The 21498-nt window shown below is 36.7% G+C and overlaps 1 protein-coding gene across 1 annotated transcript in view; it reads left to right on the top strand.

The window, feature by feature from the left end:
• Positions 1-21498, top strand: part of babam2 (BRISC and BRCA1 A complex member 2) — a 167372-nt gene that overhangs the window by 61209 nt on the left and 84665 nt on the right. The window contains exons 5-6 of the mRNA XM_061968468.1: positions 1-80; positions 3729-3803. The exon at positions 1-80 is cut by the window's left edge and continues 115 nt beyond it. Of these exons, the coding sequence (XP_061824452.1) occupies positions 1-80; positions 3729-3803 (155 nt within the window). The remainder of the gene's footprint in view (positions 81-3728; positions 3804-21498) is intronic.

The raw sequence follows: 21498 nt of genomic DNA on the forward strand, positions 1-21498 counted from the left end.
TATTTGAGTATGACAGCCTGCTCGAGGATCCTAACTATGGGCGCAATATGGAGATTTATGCCGGACACAAGAACAGCTGGGTAAGGACTCACACAAATTCACACAGATTCATGTTTAAAATGTCCACTGTGGACAGACCTGCTAACATTGAATTTTAATGCGTACTCCAAAAACTAAGCGCAGCGAAGCATACAAGCGTATATTAATGGTCAATGATGTGTGTATGTTGGTAGGTCTGCGTGTGTTACATAGCTGATTTCAGACTATTTCAAATCAAAGACATTTACATGTGAGGACACATTTGTTAGCCCTCTTCCTGAAATCAATAAAAGCCCTTTATTTTCAATGAAATCGGTCATAACCCAAAGTGTCCGTTGTTTTTTTTTCTGCCTGCTATAACAAAGACAACATCTTAATAAAGCATACTTGCCAACCTTGAGACCTCCGATTTCGGGAGGTGGGGGGAGGGAGGTGGGGTGGTCGTGGTCGGGGTGGGGCGGGGGGCGTGGTTGGGGCGGGGGCGTGGTTAAGAGGAGAGGAGTATATTTACAGCTAGAATTCACCAAGTCAAGTATTTCATAGATATATATATATATATATATATATATATATATATCTAAGAAATACTTGACTTTCAGTGAATTCTAGCTATATATATATATATATATATATATATATATATATATATATATATATGTATATATATATATATATATATATATATTTATTTTATTATATATATATATGTATATATAAATAAAAGAAATACTTGAATTTCAGTGTTCATTTATTTACACATATACACACATAACACTCATCTACTCATTGTTGAGTTAAGGGTTGAATTGTCCATCCTTGTTCTATTCTCTGTCACTTTTTTTCTAACCATGATGAACACCCTCTCTGATGATGCATTGATGTGTGGCACGCACAAAAGTGCTTTCATCAAATGCATTAGTCTGGAATCTTCAATCTCTCCCGAGCATGGCCCAAAACCGGTCAATCTTTGCTTCCCGAGGAAGATCTTCAGTGCCAAGCACTTGGTAGTCCACTACTTCTTCCCGGAGGCTATCCAGGTCCAATCGCAGGTGCGGCTTGGAACTTACAAGTTGTTATGAGAGTAGCGTATGTGTGTGTGTGGCCCTTTAATAGGTGAGCATGTGAGGTGAGTGACGTCAGTGAGTGTGTGGGCGAGAGAAGAGAGGGAGCGGTAGCGTGAGTGCGGGCGGGGACTAATTTGTTTTGTGTTGGATTGGCTGTGTGCAAGCAATCAATAAAGCAAGATTTGCAACTAATCGCCGGACTCAGGCAGGAAAGGTGCAACAAAGCGTATTTCTTCATCTTACTCGGCGTTGCCATGGCTGTATCTTCCTCGTTCTTCTGCTTCGTCTCCTTGTTGTGTGCGCAGTTGTGCACTGCACTCTCTAAAAGCCCTATATGTTATTGATGTTATAGATGGCAGTATTGTCCTGTTTAAGAGTGTCACAACGTTGCTGTTTACGGCAGACGAACTGCTTTATGGTAGACAAAAACATGACTGCTGTTGTTGTGTGTTGTTACCGCGCTGGGAGGACGTTAATGAAACTGCCTAACAATAAACCCACATAAGAAACCAAGAACTCGCCCTCGATCATTCTACAGTTATGATGTGTTTGGGCAAGCGGACTCAGGTCCGCATGGAGCTGGAAGGGGCGTGGCCTCCAGCTCCGCCTGAATTTTGGGAGATTTTCGGGAGAAAATTTGTCCCGGGAGGTTTTCGGGAGAGGCGCTGAATTTCGGGAGTCTCCCGAAAAATCCAGGAGGGTTGGCAAGTATGCAATAAAGCCAAATTAAACTTTTATTGATTTGCGGAATTACAACAAAAACAAAATGCAATGGATAAATAATTAGCCCCCTAATAATTAACTGTCAATAGTATAGCCTTTTTCATTCAAAACTGAAAATAAATGTATTCTGGTAGTGTTTAGTTGAATTGGCGCATTTCTGCTGAGGGGTATTAGCGCATTTGTCTATGGCAGATTGTTCAAGATCATCCAAATTGGTTGGTCTCAGAGCATAGACGCTAACCTTCAGCTTCCTCCACAGACTCTCCATAGTATTGAGATCTTGGCTTTGATGGGCCACTCCAGAATTTTGAATTTGGTGTCCTTCAAAAAGTTTTCGACCAAATTTGATGTATGTTGAAGGTCCTTGTCTTGGTGGAAGACCAAACACTAATCCAAACCTAGACTGATAGTAAGTAGACTTTCTGATATTCTCAATAGGAACTACACTTTTTTTAAATCCCTGTGTGAGACAAGAACACACTTTCTATTGTTTGTGTGTGCAAAATAGTGAAAAACAGCAAGCAAGAGGCGGCTAACAATACAGGCAATGGGGATTTACCTATTTTGCCTATAAAGCCCTCTAAAACATATCCAAAAAACTAGTAGTAACAAGCACATTCATGATAAAGTAAGAGTATTTTGGTCATCTTAAGTATTACTGGAAGTTCTTTCCTAGGCGCATTGATTTCACAGAGCGCATAGCAACAAACGCTACTTCCGTCAACAACTACAGCATCTAGAGCGCTTTCTGTGTTTGCTACTAATAATCATGGCAGACTTTGAGACGACTACTATTTTGGAACAAATGGGGATCCAGATCCTTATCTTTTTTAGCCTGAATATACAGAGGATGAGCTACTGGTTATTGATCCTCAGGGATCAATAAAATATTTATCCATCTAAAAAGTGACAGGGTGAAACGTTGGTGCAGACGGGTACCGAAGGAGTCAGGACCGACATGACTTGGTGGTGTATATGTGGAGCTTGCCAAGCCATGCAGACAAAAATTAAGTGCTTCTGTTGCACTGAGTGGCACACAATGTAACAATCGATGAAAAGGCTTTGTTTATCTGGCGAGGAGGTACAATGCTTCAAGAGACTCCATCACAATAAGAAAAAAATGTTTGCGCTATAAAAACCTTGCAGTGGTTGAAACATTTTTCCACCTACCCAAAATCAAATGAAAAAGACGCCCCCGGCCAGTTGAACTAGATGGACTGCTCCATTGTGGTTCAAATCTAATTGGATGCTTGTTTTGAAGCTCAAAAAGGGGCTAAAATTTTGATCATGTACGTTTTTACCAAATCTTTCATGAAAACAACTTGAAAATCCATTTTACATTTGAAAATGTACCAACATGTGACCATGTCATTGAAATATGATTCCCTATCAACAATGTGCTGAATTTTTGAGAAATGTTTAAAATTTCCTAGAGGGCTTATCAGTTTGTCCTCAAGTTTATTAATTAGACATATTTTTACTATCATCCAGTATTTTAAACTATCAAATACAACTTGGGACTTGAAGACCGCTAATGTCATAGGCCTTTAAATGCAATTATTCAGAAGTTGTTATGGACATAACAGACAATTCTCCTTGTTAGCAGTCAGTACATGTCTTATTTATTAAATATTTTCTTATTTAGTGGGACCTTTTTAAGTCCGTTAGGTATGACGCCAACCTGACATTGTTATAACTGGTTAACGGCTTTTCTCTACATAAAATATTAGATACAAAGGCACCATTTTATGATTATGTTTTCGTAAATGTCGTCTTGTTGTAGTATTTTCAACTTCCCCATCATCATAAAGCCATAATATCACCACTGTCTGGTTACACAGCATTAAACTGCCAACCAAGTTTGCTTGTATTTAAAAAAAATGTTCAACCATTGTATTTCAGACAGGAGAGTTTTCAGCTCGCTTTCTACTCAAACTCCCCGTGGACTTCGGCGACATCCCAGTCTATCTACTCAAGGTAATTAACTAAATATTAATGTATCAACATGAATGGACTCATGAATGATCACTCCACCCGCCTTAATAAGATATTGAATGATTACTTTTTCACTTGTTTTCACACATGCATGTCCCTATGTTTGGTATACACAGCATTTGTTTAAAATGAAATTTAATACATTTGAATAAATAACGACCTCAGTCTTTGGGGGGATGCTTTGAGTTACCAATCAACAATCTGTCACTCCTAATTTTCTCTGAACCGTGTGATATCTGGAGGCTACTTCACCCAACAATCTCTCTCTCTCTTTTTCTGTCTCTCTCTCTCTCTCTCTCTCTCTCTCTCTCTCTCTCTCTCTCTCTCTCTCTCTCTCTCTCTCTCTCTCTCTCACATACCCTAGTTCTCACTCTCTGTCACTTGCCCCATCTTTGACTGCTTGCATAGGCTGGAGGCTGTGGGTATCTGGCCTGTTCTAGCATGGCCCCTGTTTGTTGAGGGAAATGATGCTAAACATATGGCAAACAGCTACAATCATTAGTCTCACGCCACCCTCAGTCCTCATGTCTCTCAGACCTGAAGCAACGCTAAAAAGTGGTTCTCTGTATCTCTAATGCAGCAGACTGGCTTTTTATGTCCACAGTGATATTATAGAGATGCATTGCTGGTCCCAAAAGTTGTTTTCGTTTCTACCTGCATTTTTCCAAGAATATAGTCCTGCATATAATTTTTAATAAGTTGACAATAGTTACACTCAGCAAGCTTGTATGAAAAATTACTTGGGGGATCCCGGAAGGGACAAGCAGTAGAAAATGGATGGATGGATGGAAAATGTAACATTGCTGTATGATATATGTGTGCTGGATAAACACCTGGATATAATAAACTAGTTGTGAGAATTTTTAATTTTTTTAATAAGTAAATCTTTTTTCATCGTTGTACATTACTGCCGCCCTCATCACAACATATATTCAATATTTATTTTTTTACATAGATACTCAAAGTAGGAGTGCTCTGTTTGGCAGTAAAGGCAAACATATTTTTACCGCATCAGAATTAAAGCACATCTATAGTCGCATCTGCATAGTGGAGAGTTATAAAAACAGCCTACACCCTGTCCTCCTCCACAACATTGGGAACTGGATTATGCAGTATATAGATAGGACACCACTCAAATAAATTGTATGCCAACAATGTATGACCTGAATATGCACATTGACAGTGGTCATGCAATTAGTTTTGTCAGTGTGAACGCTGTCTAGGATTGCTGCAAATCTCTACACCACATGCAATGCAATACAATTCCTTAAATAAATGCAAACACTGCATCTATATTTTTGCATCTGCTTACTAAATGTTCTTTTGATAGTGGCAAAGTAGGGTATACTTTTTACAGGTTAATTACGATTGTCCATCCCTATACTGACAATCTAAAACAATCAACTCAAAATCTAATATACGCGTATTTTCTTTGCATTGTAAGCAGAAAAATAGTTAGAATTCCAAGATGATTCCCTCAAATCTTAGCACCTGTTAAATCAGTATCCTTAGAAGCCATAAAGAACAGAATGAAAGACACATAGTGTCATTTAGATGTAATCACTACAGATTAAGAGTGGAACGGTTCACAAAATCTATGGTTTGGTTTTGTTTCTCACAGGTTGTGGTCACTTTTTTTGGTTATGTTCAGTTTACATTGTTGTTTTTAATAACCCCAGATTATCATATATAGCAAAAATCTTACTATTTTACTATTACTATTTTTTGTCAATTAAGTCATGTATAGTTACAGAACTGCTGTTTGCAACCTTGTAGCTCTTCTTCCATGCACTTTTGTCTAAGATCAATACTCTCAAGATAGATTGCAGCAGTTGTTAATCTGTTAGACGACTCCTATGCGCTAATTATAAAAATAATATACACTGCATTGCACATGTTGTACAGTATCACTATATTGGTGAACAAAGGTGCTATGTGCCAGTCATCTGTGGTTGCTTTTTCTGGCCGGACAAAATGTGTACATAACAGCCGGGGAATATGTTTTGATGTTAACAGATATTTTTTTATAAAACTCATCCGCTTTTCCATCCGCTTTTTCTACTGAGCGCTGTCCTTCACACTCACTTTCTTTAGACCCATGGTTGGAAAAACAAAGTATCTAATACTAGCGAGTGAAAGACCAAATGTTGGACAAATTCTACTAGGTTCAATGTGGCGAGGTTCCTGAAGTTTGCTCGTAAACCTACATTTTTGCTCGCGTTTTAATGAATTTTAATGCTCAAATCTCCAAAAAATGTGTACGTTGAGGCACTCGGCACTGTATTTACAACTAAGTCATTTTTAGCCTCAAAACAAACCCTTTCTTAATCTAAAGTTATTGACTGCAAACAGTTTACACTTCAATAATCAAACTGCTGATGTATTGCAGGAGCAGTCAGCCAGGTAACGTAAGTCAGAAAGTTGACCCAAATTTGAACCAAATCCGTGGACGTCCTTGCTGGAGGATAGTGTGTTTGGCACTGAAGCAGAAATTCCATTCAGACATAGACAAACTTACACTGGTTGTGATTGTTGAGATGTTGCTAGCAGATGCAGAGCTGTAGAGGACAACTGTTACCTGGGGCAAAGCATTCGTGTGGTCTGCGCTCACCACAGTGGACATGTTTACCTTTCTGCATCTACTGGACAGCCTTAGGGAGGGATAAGGATGCTAGTTGATTTATTTTTTTAAGGGGGTAGCCTGTCATCGCCAAAATGAAACAGTTGGGAGGATACAGAGAGCAGAGATGAAGGAAGGATAGTGAAATGCACACAATGGATGTTGGCATTTTTTTCCCATGAAAGGGCATGTGGGCCTTTTGGCCAATGTTTTAACGTCTTCTTTTGATGTACATACCTGCAACAGTTTTGATTCTTTAATTGCCCTGTCCATTTTTTGGCCCTCACATAGTTGTGTTATATCTGTCTTCTTAGCAGTGATGTGTGTTGACAATCATACCTAAGGCAGGTACTGGTATTTTTCAAACATTTTATTTGTTGTGCTCTAATCACTTTTGATAGAGATTGCTTACTAGCCCTACTAATACACACATACACAGGAAGGATAATATTATGTTACAAAAGTGGTGTTCAGAAAAGAGTATGGGTTCACTCACCGGTTCAACAGCAATGTCGGAACTATCAAATCTGTTTTTAAATGCCTTCATTCCCGAACATCTCTTGTGAATGAGCTTTAAACCACTTTTGGTAGCATATACTAGCCATTGGTGGTGTTCTTATATTTTTTTGGTTTGAAAATATAAATAATTTGGAGTCCGCTGCTAACTGCGCCTTTAAAAGCCTAACAAGCTGCTTTATAATGCTTTTCAATGTTATTTTCCCATTGGAAACAATTGACATAGTGTTGTGGATGTTGCTGAAGAGGGTTGACTGTACATGCTGCACTTTATAACATTTTTAACTTCCATGTAAGTGTATAAATAAGTTTACTGATGTACAGTTGTGGTCAGAGGTTTACATACACTTGTCATGATAATGAATGTATATAATATATATAATTTTGGGCCCTTAATGATTTATGTGAACCGTTCTTTTCAAGAATGGAATGATTATACAACATACAGTACATCTTCAGTTATTTTTAAACACAAGAACTATGTGTTTATGTTTGAATTCATTAAGAATTGTCTATCAATTACACAGGGTCAACCTTCTGCATATGTACACATTTTGTCAAATATCCTTTAGGAAGGTTCACCACATACAAACACTTTTTTTAAGCCCTAAACAAGCTTCTTGCTTTTGGTGAAGTTCATCTAAGTGTTTTGGTTTCCTTGTGTCTTTGCATCGTATGTCAACTTATACAGTATGTGTAGCAGCAACATGCCTATGAATGTCCACAGTGATAAGTGTAGAGTGACTGTAGGTTCGTCACTGAAGCCACTGCTCTTGTCCCCCCAAAAGTGCTGACCCATGCCACGAGCTCCAAAGCTATTGGTGGTTGTGTTTTTGGCTGCATGTATCCGTGTGCATATGTCTACATGTGCATGGAAATGTATTTTTGTAGATCCAGTTGAAAAGGTTTTGATGACCCATAACTATTGTGTAACTTGGCATGTTAGAACTGACTTTCTTAATAAGCGGTATCTGATCACAATATAATCAAACCAGAATGGAATGTTTTTGTAATTAGGATCCTCCTATGAGATGAAAATCTGTACTTCGAAATCCAAGTCCATGGTTGTTGCTCGGAAAAGGGAGGAGTGCCATCTCCGGGTTGGGGACGAAATCCTTCCTCAGGTGGAGGAGTTAAGGAACCCTGGGCTGCTGTTCACGAGTGAGGGAAAAGTGGATCATGAGATGGACAGGTAGATCGGTGTAGCGTCTGCAGTGATGCGGACCCTGCATTGGTCTGACGTGGTGAAAAAGGAGCTGAGCCATAAGGCAAAGCACTCAATTTATTGGTCAATCTACATCCTTATCCTCACCTATGGTCATGAGCTTTCGGTTATAACCAAAAGGACAAGCGACCAAAATGATTTTCCTCCATCGGGTGCCGGGGCTCTTCCTTAGGGACAGGGTGAGAAGCTCTGTCATTCAGGAAAAGATCAGAGTAAAGCTGCTTCTCCTCCATATCGAGATGAGCCAGATAAGGTGGTTCAGGCATTTTGTCAGAATGCTTCCCTCTGACGCTTCTCTGGGGAGGTGTTTAGCGCATGTCCGACCGGGAGGAGGCCACAAGGAAGATTCAGGACACTTTGGAGAGATGATGTCTCCCAGCTGGCCTGGGAACGCCTTGGGATCCCCCAGTAAAAAGCTGGATGAAGTAGCTGTGGAGAGGGAAGTCTCTGCATCTTCTGCTTAGGCTGCTGCCCCCGCGACCTGACCTCGAATAAGTGGAAGAAGATGGATGAATGGATGGATGGCAAGTATGTGGTGGCTAACAATGCAGCTAATGGGATTACACTATTCCGCCTATAAAGCCGTCTAAGAAAAGATTCAAAAACCGCCAGCTATACTCCAATTACATCTCATGGCCCACATATTAACCAATTATTAGCGATATTATTATAAGCACTAATGCAGACAAACTATTTTTAGCGGCACAGTGATCACAGAGCGTTAACTAGCTTATGTAGCTATTGACATACAGTACTGAGCTGCTGCTGCATTGCCTCAAATGTGGTAAAAGTTAATTCTATTGAATACAAATCATGCCTCTCACCTGAATAGTAGAAGGATGTTGCCACAAACCGAGAAGTCGGTCAACTTTGACATCCAACTTATATCCAAATATGCCAAGAAAGACACAAAAAAATGCTCGTTTGCGGCCCCTGATTTTTTTTTACCTGCGGGAGAATTATGAATAATTTTTTATCCAAACAGGAAGATGTGAACATCCCATTAGTCAGCATCCTAGTGAGAGCAGAACTTGTACAGTCAGTGAATGTTTTATTTTGTTCGTAGTTTGTATATCTTGTTTAGCAATTAGCAATACAGCTGCATGATGCTTATGCATGATGCACACTAGTGTTGCTGTTGTCGAAGGGAAAAGCAAACGATGTGATGCGTCTGTGATATTAATGCGCACCATGTGCCTAAAATGAGAAAAATATGTTAATATTACATGTTGTTATTATTGTGCCTGTCACTACATATTGCATATATTCTTACAACATGTATACAGTATATAACGATGATGGAGGCTTATGGATGTTTTCTTCGAGCGTTTTATAGACTGAGTAGAGCGACTCCCGTTGGCTCCATTGTTAAATGACTTTTGCTAGTGTTTATTCACGATTTAGAGTGCATATAAGGAGAAAAACATGTGCTAGTCTCACATAAGGACCGGATGATTGGAAAAGTTCCTAAAAAAAATTGCAGTTCCCCTTTATATTTGAATACACTCAGGGCCTGATTTACTAAAGGTTTGCATGTACTAAAATTTGTGCAAACCTGTTAGCACACGCAAAGCTGATCTATTAAACATGTGCAAAGTGAACTCCATCTGTTAAGTGAGCAGAATAAGGTGTGCAATCCATTTTGCGTCTCTGTCTTCATTAATATGCAAAATATATGCTGTTAATCAAAACACCCACAATACTGTCAGGAGAAGATGCAAAAATAACTATTTAGCACACACAGTGTGATTTATCATCACTCATCACCGTTTTGCCAGCACTATTTAGCGTTGTATTTAGCACGTGTCCAAAGGACGTGCAAACTGACAGTTCCACACACGGTTGTAGGATCAGTGTTCATGCTGCACAGACAGACGATGGACAGACAAGAATCCTCAGTCGTATATGTGTGTGTCAACATTTTGGACGGTCAGAGATAAAAAAAAAATAGTAGACATATCGTCTATTCAGCAACATCATTTTATAATATTAAAGCTGCTAGAGGACTTAAAAGGCTGATTAAAACAAATTCAATTGATGCGTTTTGGTGTCCTTTACTATTTTTTCTAATGACGTTTGTTTTTTTCACATAGAAGATATATTATTATATGATTTCTTATATGGAAAAAAAACTTCTTTAAGTGTGCAGTTTTTTGCGTCTTGAGCGGAGTTTACGCAAGTTACGTGAAGCCAGAGTGTAAACCAGGTTCAAGTACAGCCTCTCACCAATGAGCGCACTTTTAGCGATTAAAAAAAAAGTGGTTTCATTGTAGATGCACTGCAGGACTGCCTCTAAAATGCCCATAAAAAGTAGTACATGTCTCCTGCTTGTTTGAAAACATAGCAAAACACCACTGGTAGGAGCATGATAACATGAATGTGCAGTAAATGAGAGTCTCTCTGTGGTGTAGTACAAGCAAAATCCTCATTTAAACAAAGTGGTTTGTACGTTCAGTCTTATTAAATTGCACGCAACATGCCCACTAATAGTAAACGCTATTTCATAGATTGCATATGCTGTTTTACCGCATGGTCTTTGGATCTTAGTAAATCAGGCCCTCAATGTACTGCAAATATTGTTCACATACAGTAAACTTGTTTTCAAGGGGTTATTCAGGTGCACTTTGTTTATACATCGTTCACTCTTTATTTGAGAGCAAATGGTGTCTTACTTCTTGCCAGTGAATTTTGTGATCTGTATAAAACTGACCTGAAGAAGGTTTGCATACAGCCTTAGGCATTGCCTTATTCTGTTTTTTCAGTGTTTTCAGAGGGGGTAGGCAGTCAAACTGGTTCAACCGAAGCACTTGCATCAAATTATGTTTACCCTAATTAATTTTGGTCCTGCATCCTCTTACATCCCCCTCTCATACACCCACACAAACACACTTCAGTAACTACCAGGATTGTATTGGGATGCTCAGGCATGTATTTTTTTATTGGTTGTGCTTATCTTATTATTTCTGTATTATTGTTATTATCTATTTCGAGCAGGCAGGTTGCATTCCGATGCAAGCATCTATACATTATCAGAGAGTATGTGCTGATTTCTTCATGTTTATGCCTTCGATTTCCATATTATTACTTTATTTTATTTTAAACAGTCTTCTATTAGTAGATCAAATGTACGATCCACAAACTACTCTACACTGGGAGCTGCAGTCGCCAAAATGTTGCATTAAAAAATGCAGCTACATTTTAAAACAAAAACCTGTGTGCTTTATTGTAACCCGCTTCTTTTGCATTTTTATGTCAGCTAAATTGATTAATTCCTAATATTAACTACAATTTCGTTTTTTCAATCTCTCAAGGGTACACTCATACAGAGAAATTGAATGATTAACCTCCACTCAAAGCTTCTGCTCTAAACTCGACTTTTTCTTCTGCATAATTCCCTTTTGGCATGTTACTAAAATAGCACAAAACATGTTTTTAACCTGTAACCTGTTGCAGTGATTACTCACCATTTCAATGTTAAGTGGGTTGTGAAGGGGTCAAACATTATGCGTAACTGACAGAGGTTAGCTTTTGATTAATGCAAGAGTCTCATCAAGTGGGAGTTGTTTTACTTAAATCAATATATTTTTTTCTCAACCTACTACTCACATATACTATTCTGGAAAGTGATTATTGTTGTAAATAGCCATATAAAATATAAAATAGATTGTTTATCAGAGCAACAGATAAATGACTTGAGAGCATAGATATAGAATGTTATGAGTTTTTCTCTATCAGCTCTGGTTACTGTTATTAGACATACTGTACCTCTAATTGTTATGCATACAACGAATCGGGCACAAGGGTAAATTAGTTTCATACATGCAGTGTATGATTAAATTACATTTTAAAGTATATACACAGTGTCAGAGGTACATTTATTGAAAACTAATTGAAGGCAATACTCTTATGTGGATTGAATATACAGTACAGTAACTAAAATCAGTTGTAAAATCTGACATTTTTTTCAGTGTAGTAAATTCATGCAGGTCAATAGCAAATTATCATCCTCTCAAAGAAAAACAGCAGGAGGCTTCTATAAAACTAATACCTGTTTTCTATAGATTGTGTCATTGTTTTTTTTTTTGGGTAGACATTGTTTTGTACGCTACATACCCAATTGGTCACAACTGTGGTTGCCTAGCTTTTTCTGGTTGCCCCATAATTGTTGCGTCTTTCTCAACCACTTTCGTTGTGGTGGTTTTTTGTCCAACTATTGCATGACAGTTGAGCTTTTGGAGAAGTCGTGGCTGAAGATAGCCTATTGCATCATCTGAGTCTTTCACAACGCTTGGTTCGTATGTCAAAAACAACACTTTAATGCTAGAAAAAACACACATACATACATGCTCACACGTACGTTGTCATAGGCATGGCACGAGCTCACCGCTGGAACAAGTGAACATAACAAAGAAGGCTGTGGCTCATTGATTTTGACTCTTCGAGGAGTTATTAAAAGATGGCCATTGCAGCTAGCTTTGTTGTCTTAACCAGTCACTACGACCTCTGTTGACTTCATACACATTGCTTCATATGGATGTTTAATTTACCCACATGTCAGTTGTATAAAACCATAACCAAACAGCCAACCTTCAGTCACCTTTTTGTCGTGCTGCATTTTGCTCTATCCTTTTTGCTTGACTGTCAAGAGTTTAGACCCTCAGCAAATGGTTATAATTTGTAGCCTTGCTGTACCCTTGCACGGTAAACACTGACTAAGCCCTTAGGAATCTGAACACAGCATAAAATAATTGTATGTTCATCCCAAAAGTCCCCATGTGGCTTGTTGCCTTAGCTCGGCAATTTCTAACAGAGATACTCCAACAATTGTTTTCCCTGTTAAAATTGCCATGTAATGTTTACTACAGCCCTGTAGCCTATTTATTGTAGTCGCTACTCACACACAAAAAAAAATTCTCTCAAGTGAAGGTTAAAAGCATGTTTATTGTTGTTTTTACAGCATGCATGTTCAAGCTAAATTGGGTTTCTAGCATGTTTTTTATAGTGATAAAAATAGTTAACTGTTTGTATGATTAAAATTATGCTAGTCCTTCAGACCTCGATAGTCAATGCAGTCTTCCGCCTTGCAAATGTAAAAGCATACAGTATGTTTAAAAAAAATACATCTTAAAAATGTAATTAAAAGCATTAGAAAATGAAAAGCCAAGTTATTAAGGTAAAACAGTAGCATATTAGGCTTTATTCACTTTGCTTCCCAGTGCTTTTTTGAAACTCTTGTAGCTGAGTGATGGCGTGTCTTTTTAGCACTGTGACATGGCATTTAGTAGGAAAGCAAGTTGCCCAAAAGACATCGTCAAGTAATTGCCAGTTTGGGCTTCACTAATGCAGTGTACGACTGAAATCTGAAAAGGCCAGCCAATGCTTCCACGCAGATAAACAATTATGTGGCTTTTTAATGGTGTCGGTATTATAGCCCAGTATATGCTTGAAGATGAATTTAAATGTCATGCAAAAATGGGAAATCCGTGTTTAAAGTTTAAATTTTTACTCTAAATATGTGATTACCAATCTATAATGTATATGTTACTGAATGGTGACCACATTTTTTAGGGTCCTTTAGTCCAAGAAATATCACACATACTAGTAAAGTGGCTCACGTAGGATTGATATATGAAATTGCAGGAAATGCAACTGTCATGGGTTTGCTGATACAGCTATCTAAAACTGAAGTTGCAAAAGAGAAGTATTCAGTGCGTTGGTGGAAAGGGGGTTTCATCAGTCCTACTGACAAGACAAAGGACCTGTCTACCTGAGTTAATTAAAAAAATCTGTTATAACTGGGTGATTAATTAAATAAATAATCAAAACCAACATTTGGAACTTCAAACCAACGCAAAATAGGCTTGCCAGTGATTTTAATTTTGATTTATTTTTTTGGCTAATAGGCTGTCCCCTTAAAGTACACTCCTGGTTGTGTTGTTACCCGGCGTGTCGCTAAACGTGACAGTTGGTAGAAGAGCAGCAGAAGTAGTCCTGTGGTATTGTCCCAGCCAGCCAAAGAAGCACCATGGAGGAAAACAAAAACACCAATGTTACTTCAACACCAGCAGCTTGTACGATAAAGAAATGTTGGTGTCAGTTGTGTGGGCAAAATTTGGATTCAATAAGGATGACGTCGATCAAAAAGTAGTGAAATGAAAACACTGTGGAAAAATAGTGTCTGTGTCCCAAAGGTAACACATCCAATCTTTTTCAACATTTGGAGCACCGTCATGCTACCGAGTATGAACAATAATTTCATAAAAAAGACTCAGACTACTTCGAAGCTCCTACCATAAAGCAGCTGAAATATTTGCAAATGCCACACACAATATGGAAAAGATTGTGGAAATAACTTAACATTTTAGGTTTATTGTGAAAATTACCTTTTTAATGAGGTGAAAGTTATTACTTTTCTACACACCACCTTAGGGCTGAGTAATCGATTTGGTCAATAATAGATTCGGTATCTTTTAATTTTTAGCAATTCCGCCAAAGACGGTGAGTGCAGCCATATTACCATAATATATTGTGATCATTCTATGTAAACATCTGACTGAAATTATTATTATTGATGATATTTTTAACTGAAAGCTGAAGAAAGGACGGCAGTGGTACTTCGGAGGTACGGAGCATTGTTAAGTGGGCCAGAAAAAACAAGTGCACACTTCTGTCCTTCACAATAAATATGCTGTTCCTTGTATCCTTTTTGACTGCGCTCACAAAATAAGACTCCCAAAAAAATGGATTACATATTTACCGTTATTTTTGTTCTGCAGTGACGGAAAGTTGCAATACAATAACACTTTCACTTGCAATTTTTTTCTTATTTCAAAATTGCACTTTTGTCACAGCTGGTTACACCAGGCTGTGCCTTATTTAAAGTTTGTTAGGGTCACGTTTGAGTTCCTGTCCTGCACACTTATTTTGTTGTTCCACTTCCTTTTCGAGTGTCCTGCAGCAGCTTTATTGTCTCCCAGCACACCTGGTTTGAGTTTAGTCGTCGCTATTTAAGTCCAGCTGGTGCTGTGGTCTTTGTCGGAAGATTATCTGTATGCAGGGGCGTCACTAGCTTTTAAGGACAGGGGGGGCTTAGCCCCCAGGAGATGCACAGGATGTGAGCGAACGTAGCGCACAAGCACAAAACCTCACAAAAGACTTAGAAATTATTCATTGTTATTATTATTATTTCAGTCGGTTTATTTTCAATCTGTGTTCAGTACAACAACAAACATGGGTTTGCACAGTGACATTTTGTTTACAGCATCAACAAGAAACAATTACTTGCATGATCCTTTAAGATACACTGAAACACAATGAAAGTCGTGGCATTAGCCTCTATGTTATTACTTCACAACATAGAGGCGAATGCCACGACTTTCGCTCACAATACAATAATTGTTTGTTCCCAAATATTTTGAAGTTGCACAGATTACATTTTGGGCACATATGTGACTAAAATGGTTGTAAATTCAAGCCCTGGAAATATTACTTAATTACTTGAATTAAAGTAATATCTGGATCGGGATGATTTGGCTTGTATATAATATATTTATATATATATATATATATATATATATATATATTATGGCAAGTCGTTAAGGAAATTAAATATATATGGAAGTCTGGATAGAAATGAGAAAGGTTTATATATACTGTAAATAAGAAAGACTTAGAGTCCGTCTGCTGATGTGAAAAAGAGCCAAAGCTGTCAACGAGCTGAGGGACCATTTTCAATTTTCAATGCTGAAACAAATAATGCAAACAATAAAATGTAACTTCCAGGGCTTGAGATTAACGTAGTCCCGTCGTCTCGGTGACGGTAAAAAAAAATGCACGGTACGAAATTAAATGTTCTCCGGGACGATGGCTTTTAACCATTTTTTTTCTTTTTATGTATTTATTCATTTTACATTTTATATTAAATGTCTTGGTTTTTCCTCCCTCTGAAAATCCTATGAAATGTTTAACAAGCCATCCTATAACAATACAACAGCTATTAATGTAACAATACAATAAAACAAATATATTTAATTATGTTTTTTTTCATTATTTTAACAATAGGCTAATGTATATTACTTTATATGGATTCTACAAGAAACACAAAACTTAAAAACTAAATTATTTACAATTGCAGACACAAGGTTTCGTGCAGCTTCACTCATTGTAAAGGAAGACGGAAGTCCACGCAGGAGAAAAATGACTACAAAGATGGTGTCTGGGTTTTTCTTATATATATATATAAATACATATTAAGTCTTTCATACATACAGTATATATATATATATATATATATATATATATATATATATATATATATATATATATATATATATATATATATATATATATATACATACCTGCCAACTACTCCGGTTTTCCCGTAATTAGTACGGTTTTCATCAACCTATTCCGGGTTACGGTTGCAGTGATAAAAAATACGGTTTTTCATTAATTAAAAAAAAAAAAATGTTTTAAAGTTTTATTCACGAAATCGCGTAACAACAACAACAATGACAATCGACACTGCTTCCCGTAACTTCCTATCGAGCCATTCCGAATGCCATGCGCGAGGCTATTTATAGCACCGCTGCCAAGCACGAGGCCATTGTTTCCAAACGAGCGAACGATCATGGAATCAGCCGGAGAAAAATCGCATACGAGTCTTAAACCGAAAAGAAAACTGCAGTCATTCCGTGAATAATTATCCGGGAATAATTATCCGTTCCAAAAAGGGTGAAAACTACGCGAATTGCACCTTGTGCAGACAAGATTTTTCGATCGGACACGGAGGAATTAGCGATGTAAAAGACCACGTTGGGACAAAAAAACACAAGTCTAATGCCGTTGCTAGCGATACAAGTGGAAAACTTTCAACGTTTTTCGTCGCCCAAACAGATTCTTTGGATGTGATAAATGCCGAAGTTTTATTTACGGAGGCAATAATTGAGCAAACAAAAAGCTAATGACATCAATGTTATCTATTGGAATTGTTTAGTACTGTTATACTGTTAAAAGTGTTTATACTATTTATGCTTTCAAGTCCAAGTTGAAGAAATCTTGTTAAATGTTGACAGCATAACTACCAAAATACAGAAGTATGTCCTTAATATTTTTGCAGTGCTATTTCTGTTGAAAAGTTAAAATGATTACATTAGAGATGTGATGTGCCACTTTTCAAGTGTCTGATGGCTTAAATTAATTTTCATTAATTTTTCATATTTTGAATTCTTTTGAAAGGCTTACAAAAAACTACATTTGAATTGTAATTCCATGCTATTGACAGGACTATTAATTTTAATGAAGTTAGCTTATCATGTTTACAGTATGATAATTGTGATAGAAATGTGAATTTTAGGCACAGAATATTTTTTACAATTGAACAAGGTAGTAGATTATACAATCTTGGACAGAAAGTTAATAATGACACCAATTTTTTTTTTAATGGAATTGTTTAGTACTGTTTTACCATTTGTTTACTGTAAAAGTTGTTTATACTGTTTATACTTTAAATTAACAAATTGAAGTCTTGTGAAAGGTTGACAGGATAACTGGCATTAACTGTCAAAATAATTTCAAACTATTGAAGTTAGCTTACAGAATAAACATGTCAATCAACCCATATGGTTTTTGCTGTAATATTTTTGTTTTGAAAAGTCACTGTGACTGATAGAAAAGTGATGGTTTTAGCAACATTTTAACCTGTCTGAATGCTAATAATCATTTTGCGTCGGGGGGGCGAAGGAACCCCCCACCAGGACTTTGTCCTGGACCTACCGGGGCCTGCGGCCCCTGGACCCTGGCTACTAGGTTTTTCTGATTTCAAAAGTTGGCAGGTATGTATATATACATATATATATATATATATACTGTGTATATATATATATATATATATATATATATATATATGAAAGACTTAAAGGTATACAAGATAGGCTCCAGCTCCCCCCACGACCCCAAAGGGAATAAGCGGTAGAAATGGATGGATGGATAGAGGATGTTGTGGATCATGTTGACTATTGGTCCTCCTAATTGTCAATCATTCTGGTGATGATACGTAATTATATATCAAATAAAACAAATGGCTTTTCGATAAGCCATTTTTTATTTATTTATTTATTACAACGCCAAAATAGGCCTAACAACGCCAATGGTTGTAATTCTGTAGCACTTTGAGATTTGGAATCAAATTTAAAATAGATTACAAATACAATCTATTATATAAATACATTATATATATATATATATATATATAAATAAATAAATTATATATATGTATATGTCCTTACGTAACATCACCAAAATGATTGACAATTAGGAGGACCAATAGTCAATATGATCCACCCAGAAATAAACAAAACAAATGGCTTATCGATAGCCCATTTAAAAAAAATTTTTTTTTTAATATTTATTTATATGTATCATTATTCTCTTACTCACCTTTCCAGTAGAGGCCTCTCCCCTCTCACTTTATGTGCTCCTCTGCCCTGACTCCTACAGGTCAATAGGGGTTGTGGAGTGATTATTATTATTATCTACTGATGATAGTCATACGTGAATTAGCTCAGCTCCTGTTCTCCTCCATGTGTAAAGTGAGAAACACAGCTGATACTCCAGAAGGAAGTAACCCCAAAGATAGCAAATGGTAAAAAAGAGTGCACATTTTACTTTATAAATAACCAGGACCTACATGATGCATTTCAGGCTAACTAACTAACTAAGTAGCAGCATTGTTTTAGAGTGGGAATGTAACTTTTTGTCAAACACAGACCTGGTGTAAAGTGGAGCTAATAGATTTTAATACAAGCAGTGATGAATACTTACTTTCTTGAAAAAGTTTCTTACGTCCATTTTGCATCCGTTCACGTTCTTGTTCTGCAGTGCTGTGTGCTAATGTGCTTCGTACACCTGCAGGACCGCAAGCAAGGTCGCAGAGAAAATGCGGACTGGATTTTGAGTGATGTTGGCATTTTCTATATGAACAAGTGGAATGGATTGGATACTGACGCACGAAAGGGGCTCTCTACCTTACGCTATGAAGTGAGGGGAAACTGAGTGAATAATGACAGGTTATATGATTATTTATTTAAACTCATATTCGGGCCACTTTATAATGAATATGTCGGCATGTATTTGTTAAAAAAATAAAAATACAAATACATTTTATTTTATTTTATTTTTATTTTTTTTAACACCAAATTATTTAGGGGGGCTTAAGAATATTTTAGGGGGGCTTGAGCCCCCCTAAAATAGGCCTAGCAACGCCAATGTCTGTATGTATGCTGTTGAACGCTGGTCCCTTGTCTGAGGCTTTCAAGTGAGTTTGTTTCCGCATAGTTTTAGTTTTTTTGTGCATTCCCTAATGCATTAGTGTTTGCTTGGCATGCACCTCCCTGCACATGTGCCTTAGTGATTTTTCGTTGTTTGTATTAAATATCTCGTACCTGCACACTGTCTCCTGCTACCTTCTGCATCTTGAAACACAATCATTGCTATCATGCGACCCAGGCGTGGCACTTTTGAGACTTAGCACCATCATGGTTAATATTATCAACTTTTTTTTAAATCTGGTACTGTACCATCTTTAAAACTGCTTTATCACACCCAATCTCAAAAAGCCTGGTCTAAATCCAGACGATCATAACAACTACTGACGATCTCCAGTTTGCTTTACCAGGGCTGTAAGTTTAGCTTTTTCACTATCAGCACAGCACCTAAAAATTTAGTAGCACAGAAAAAAATTAGGAGCAATATGAAATGTCCTAAACAATGCAATTGTATTCTTAACACTCAAACAACGTACATAGTAACAGCATATGCATATCATAAGGCCTAATGCAGGGGTGTCCAAACTTTTTGACTCGGGGGGCTGCATTGGGCTGAAAAAGTTTGGCGGGGGTTCGAAACACACACACATATATACGGTATCTATATATATATATATATATATATATATATATATATATATATATATATTATATATATACTTATATTATATATATATATATATATATATTTATATTTATATATATGTATATACATATTATGTTATTATATTATATAATATATATGATATATCTATATGTATATAGTTCTGTAACTATATACATATTAAATGTATGTATAATGTAATTAAATAAGGATCTAAATACATTTGTGATCAAAATAACTCCATAACTTTAGTCGTTTTTTATTATTATTTATTACATTTATTTGTGCTGTGTCAGACTAATCTGTGATCACGTTTACACAGCTGTTTTTTTTCAAGTAATCTGTGATCACAATGCTCTTGTTCTGCATAATAATTTCATACCAAATTGAAAAGAAAAGTTTGCCAAATGTGTAAGAATTCAGTACAATCTGCGATAAAGCCATATTTTCTAGGGTAATCGCCAATAAGCTGTTATATGGATGCGGGCGCACACACACACAAATATACATGCATACACACATTAGAATGCTTTTTTTCGCCACACAGCAAAGGGTTTATTGTGACATAACAGCAATCATTTGTACAAAAGTAACACTTCAGTTGGCATTGATTAAAGCAAGCTACAACAGACTGAACAACAACACACAACTTCAACTACTTCAATTTTAATATTTGTATAATCAAATTTAATAAACTAAGCTAGTCACATAACATGACTGACGTCACGTCACATGCATTTACATTACTGATCATAATGGTACTTATACACATGCTAGAATGACCAGTGATGTTGATAGGTGTTCAATGTATTGATGTGGTCATTTGAATAGGTTCTGGGAAAATTCAGTGGGTCCCCACAAAAAGAGGCTGTTTACAACCTTTACACAGAGGCCGAGAAAGCACTCACTTTCCAAAGTACATTAGGCATTAGATCTCGCCCACTTACGTTGTTTACTACGTAATGACCCAACTACAATTGGTAACATAAGCTAGCTGGTGTTGTTCTTGTTATAACTATTGTTTGAAAATGTAACTAAGAGTAAGATGCAAACCGCTAAGCCCATTTAAAATTATTTATTTATTTTTAGTTCTTATATTCTTATTTTTCTAAAAATGTTGTATTGAATTCCTTTGGTGGTGGTGGTGGTGTGGTATTACAGTATATAGTTATAATGACAGATGGATTAATTCAGGATGAAAACATTTTCGAAATTAAACAAAACTGTCACAAGGGCAAGACTTAAAAAATCAAATAAAATAGTATTTTGTAAGAACATAAATAACACTTATGTAAATGAGTAAAATTCAAATGAAAACAAAAAATATCAATAGAAGTACTGATTTTAACACACAAACATTCCTTTACGGCAGTCAATGTGTCTGTTTT

Source organism: Nerophis lumbriciformis, linkage group LG08 (assembly GCF_033978685.3).
Source record: "Nerophis lumbriciformis linkage group LG08, RoL_Nlum_v2.1, whole genome shotgun sequence".
NCBI lineage: Eukaryota > Metazoa > Chordata > Actinopteri > Syngnathiformes > Syngnathidae > Nerophis > Nerophis lumbriciformis.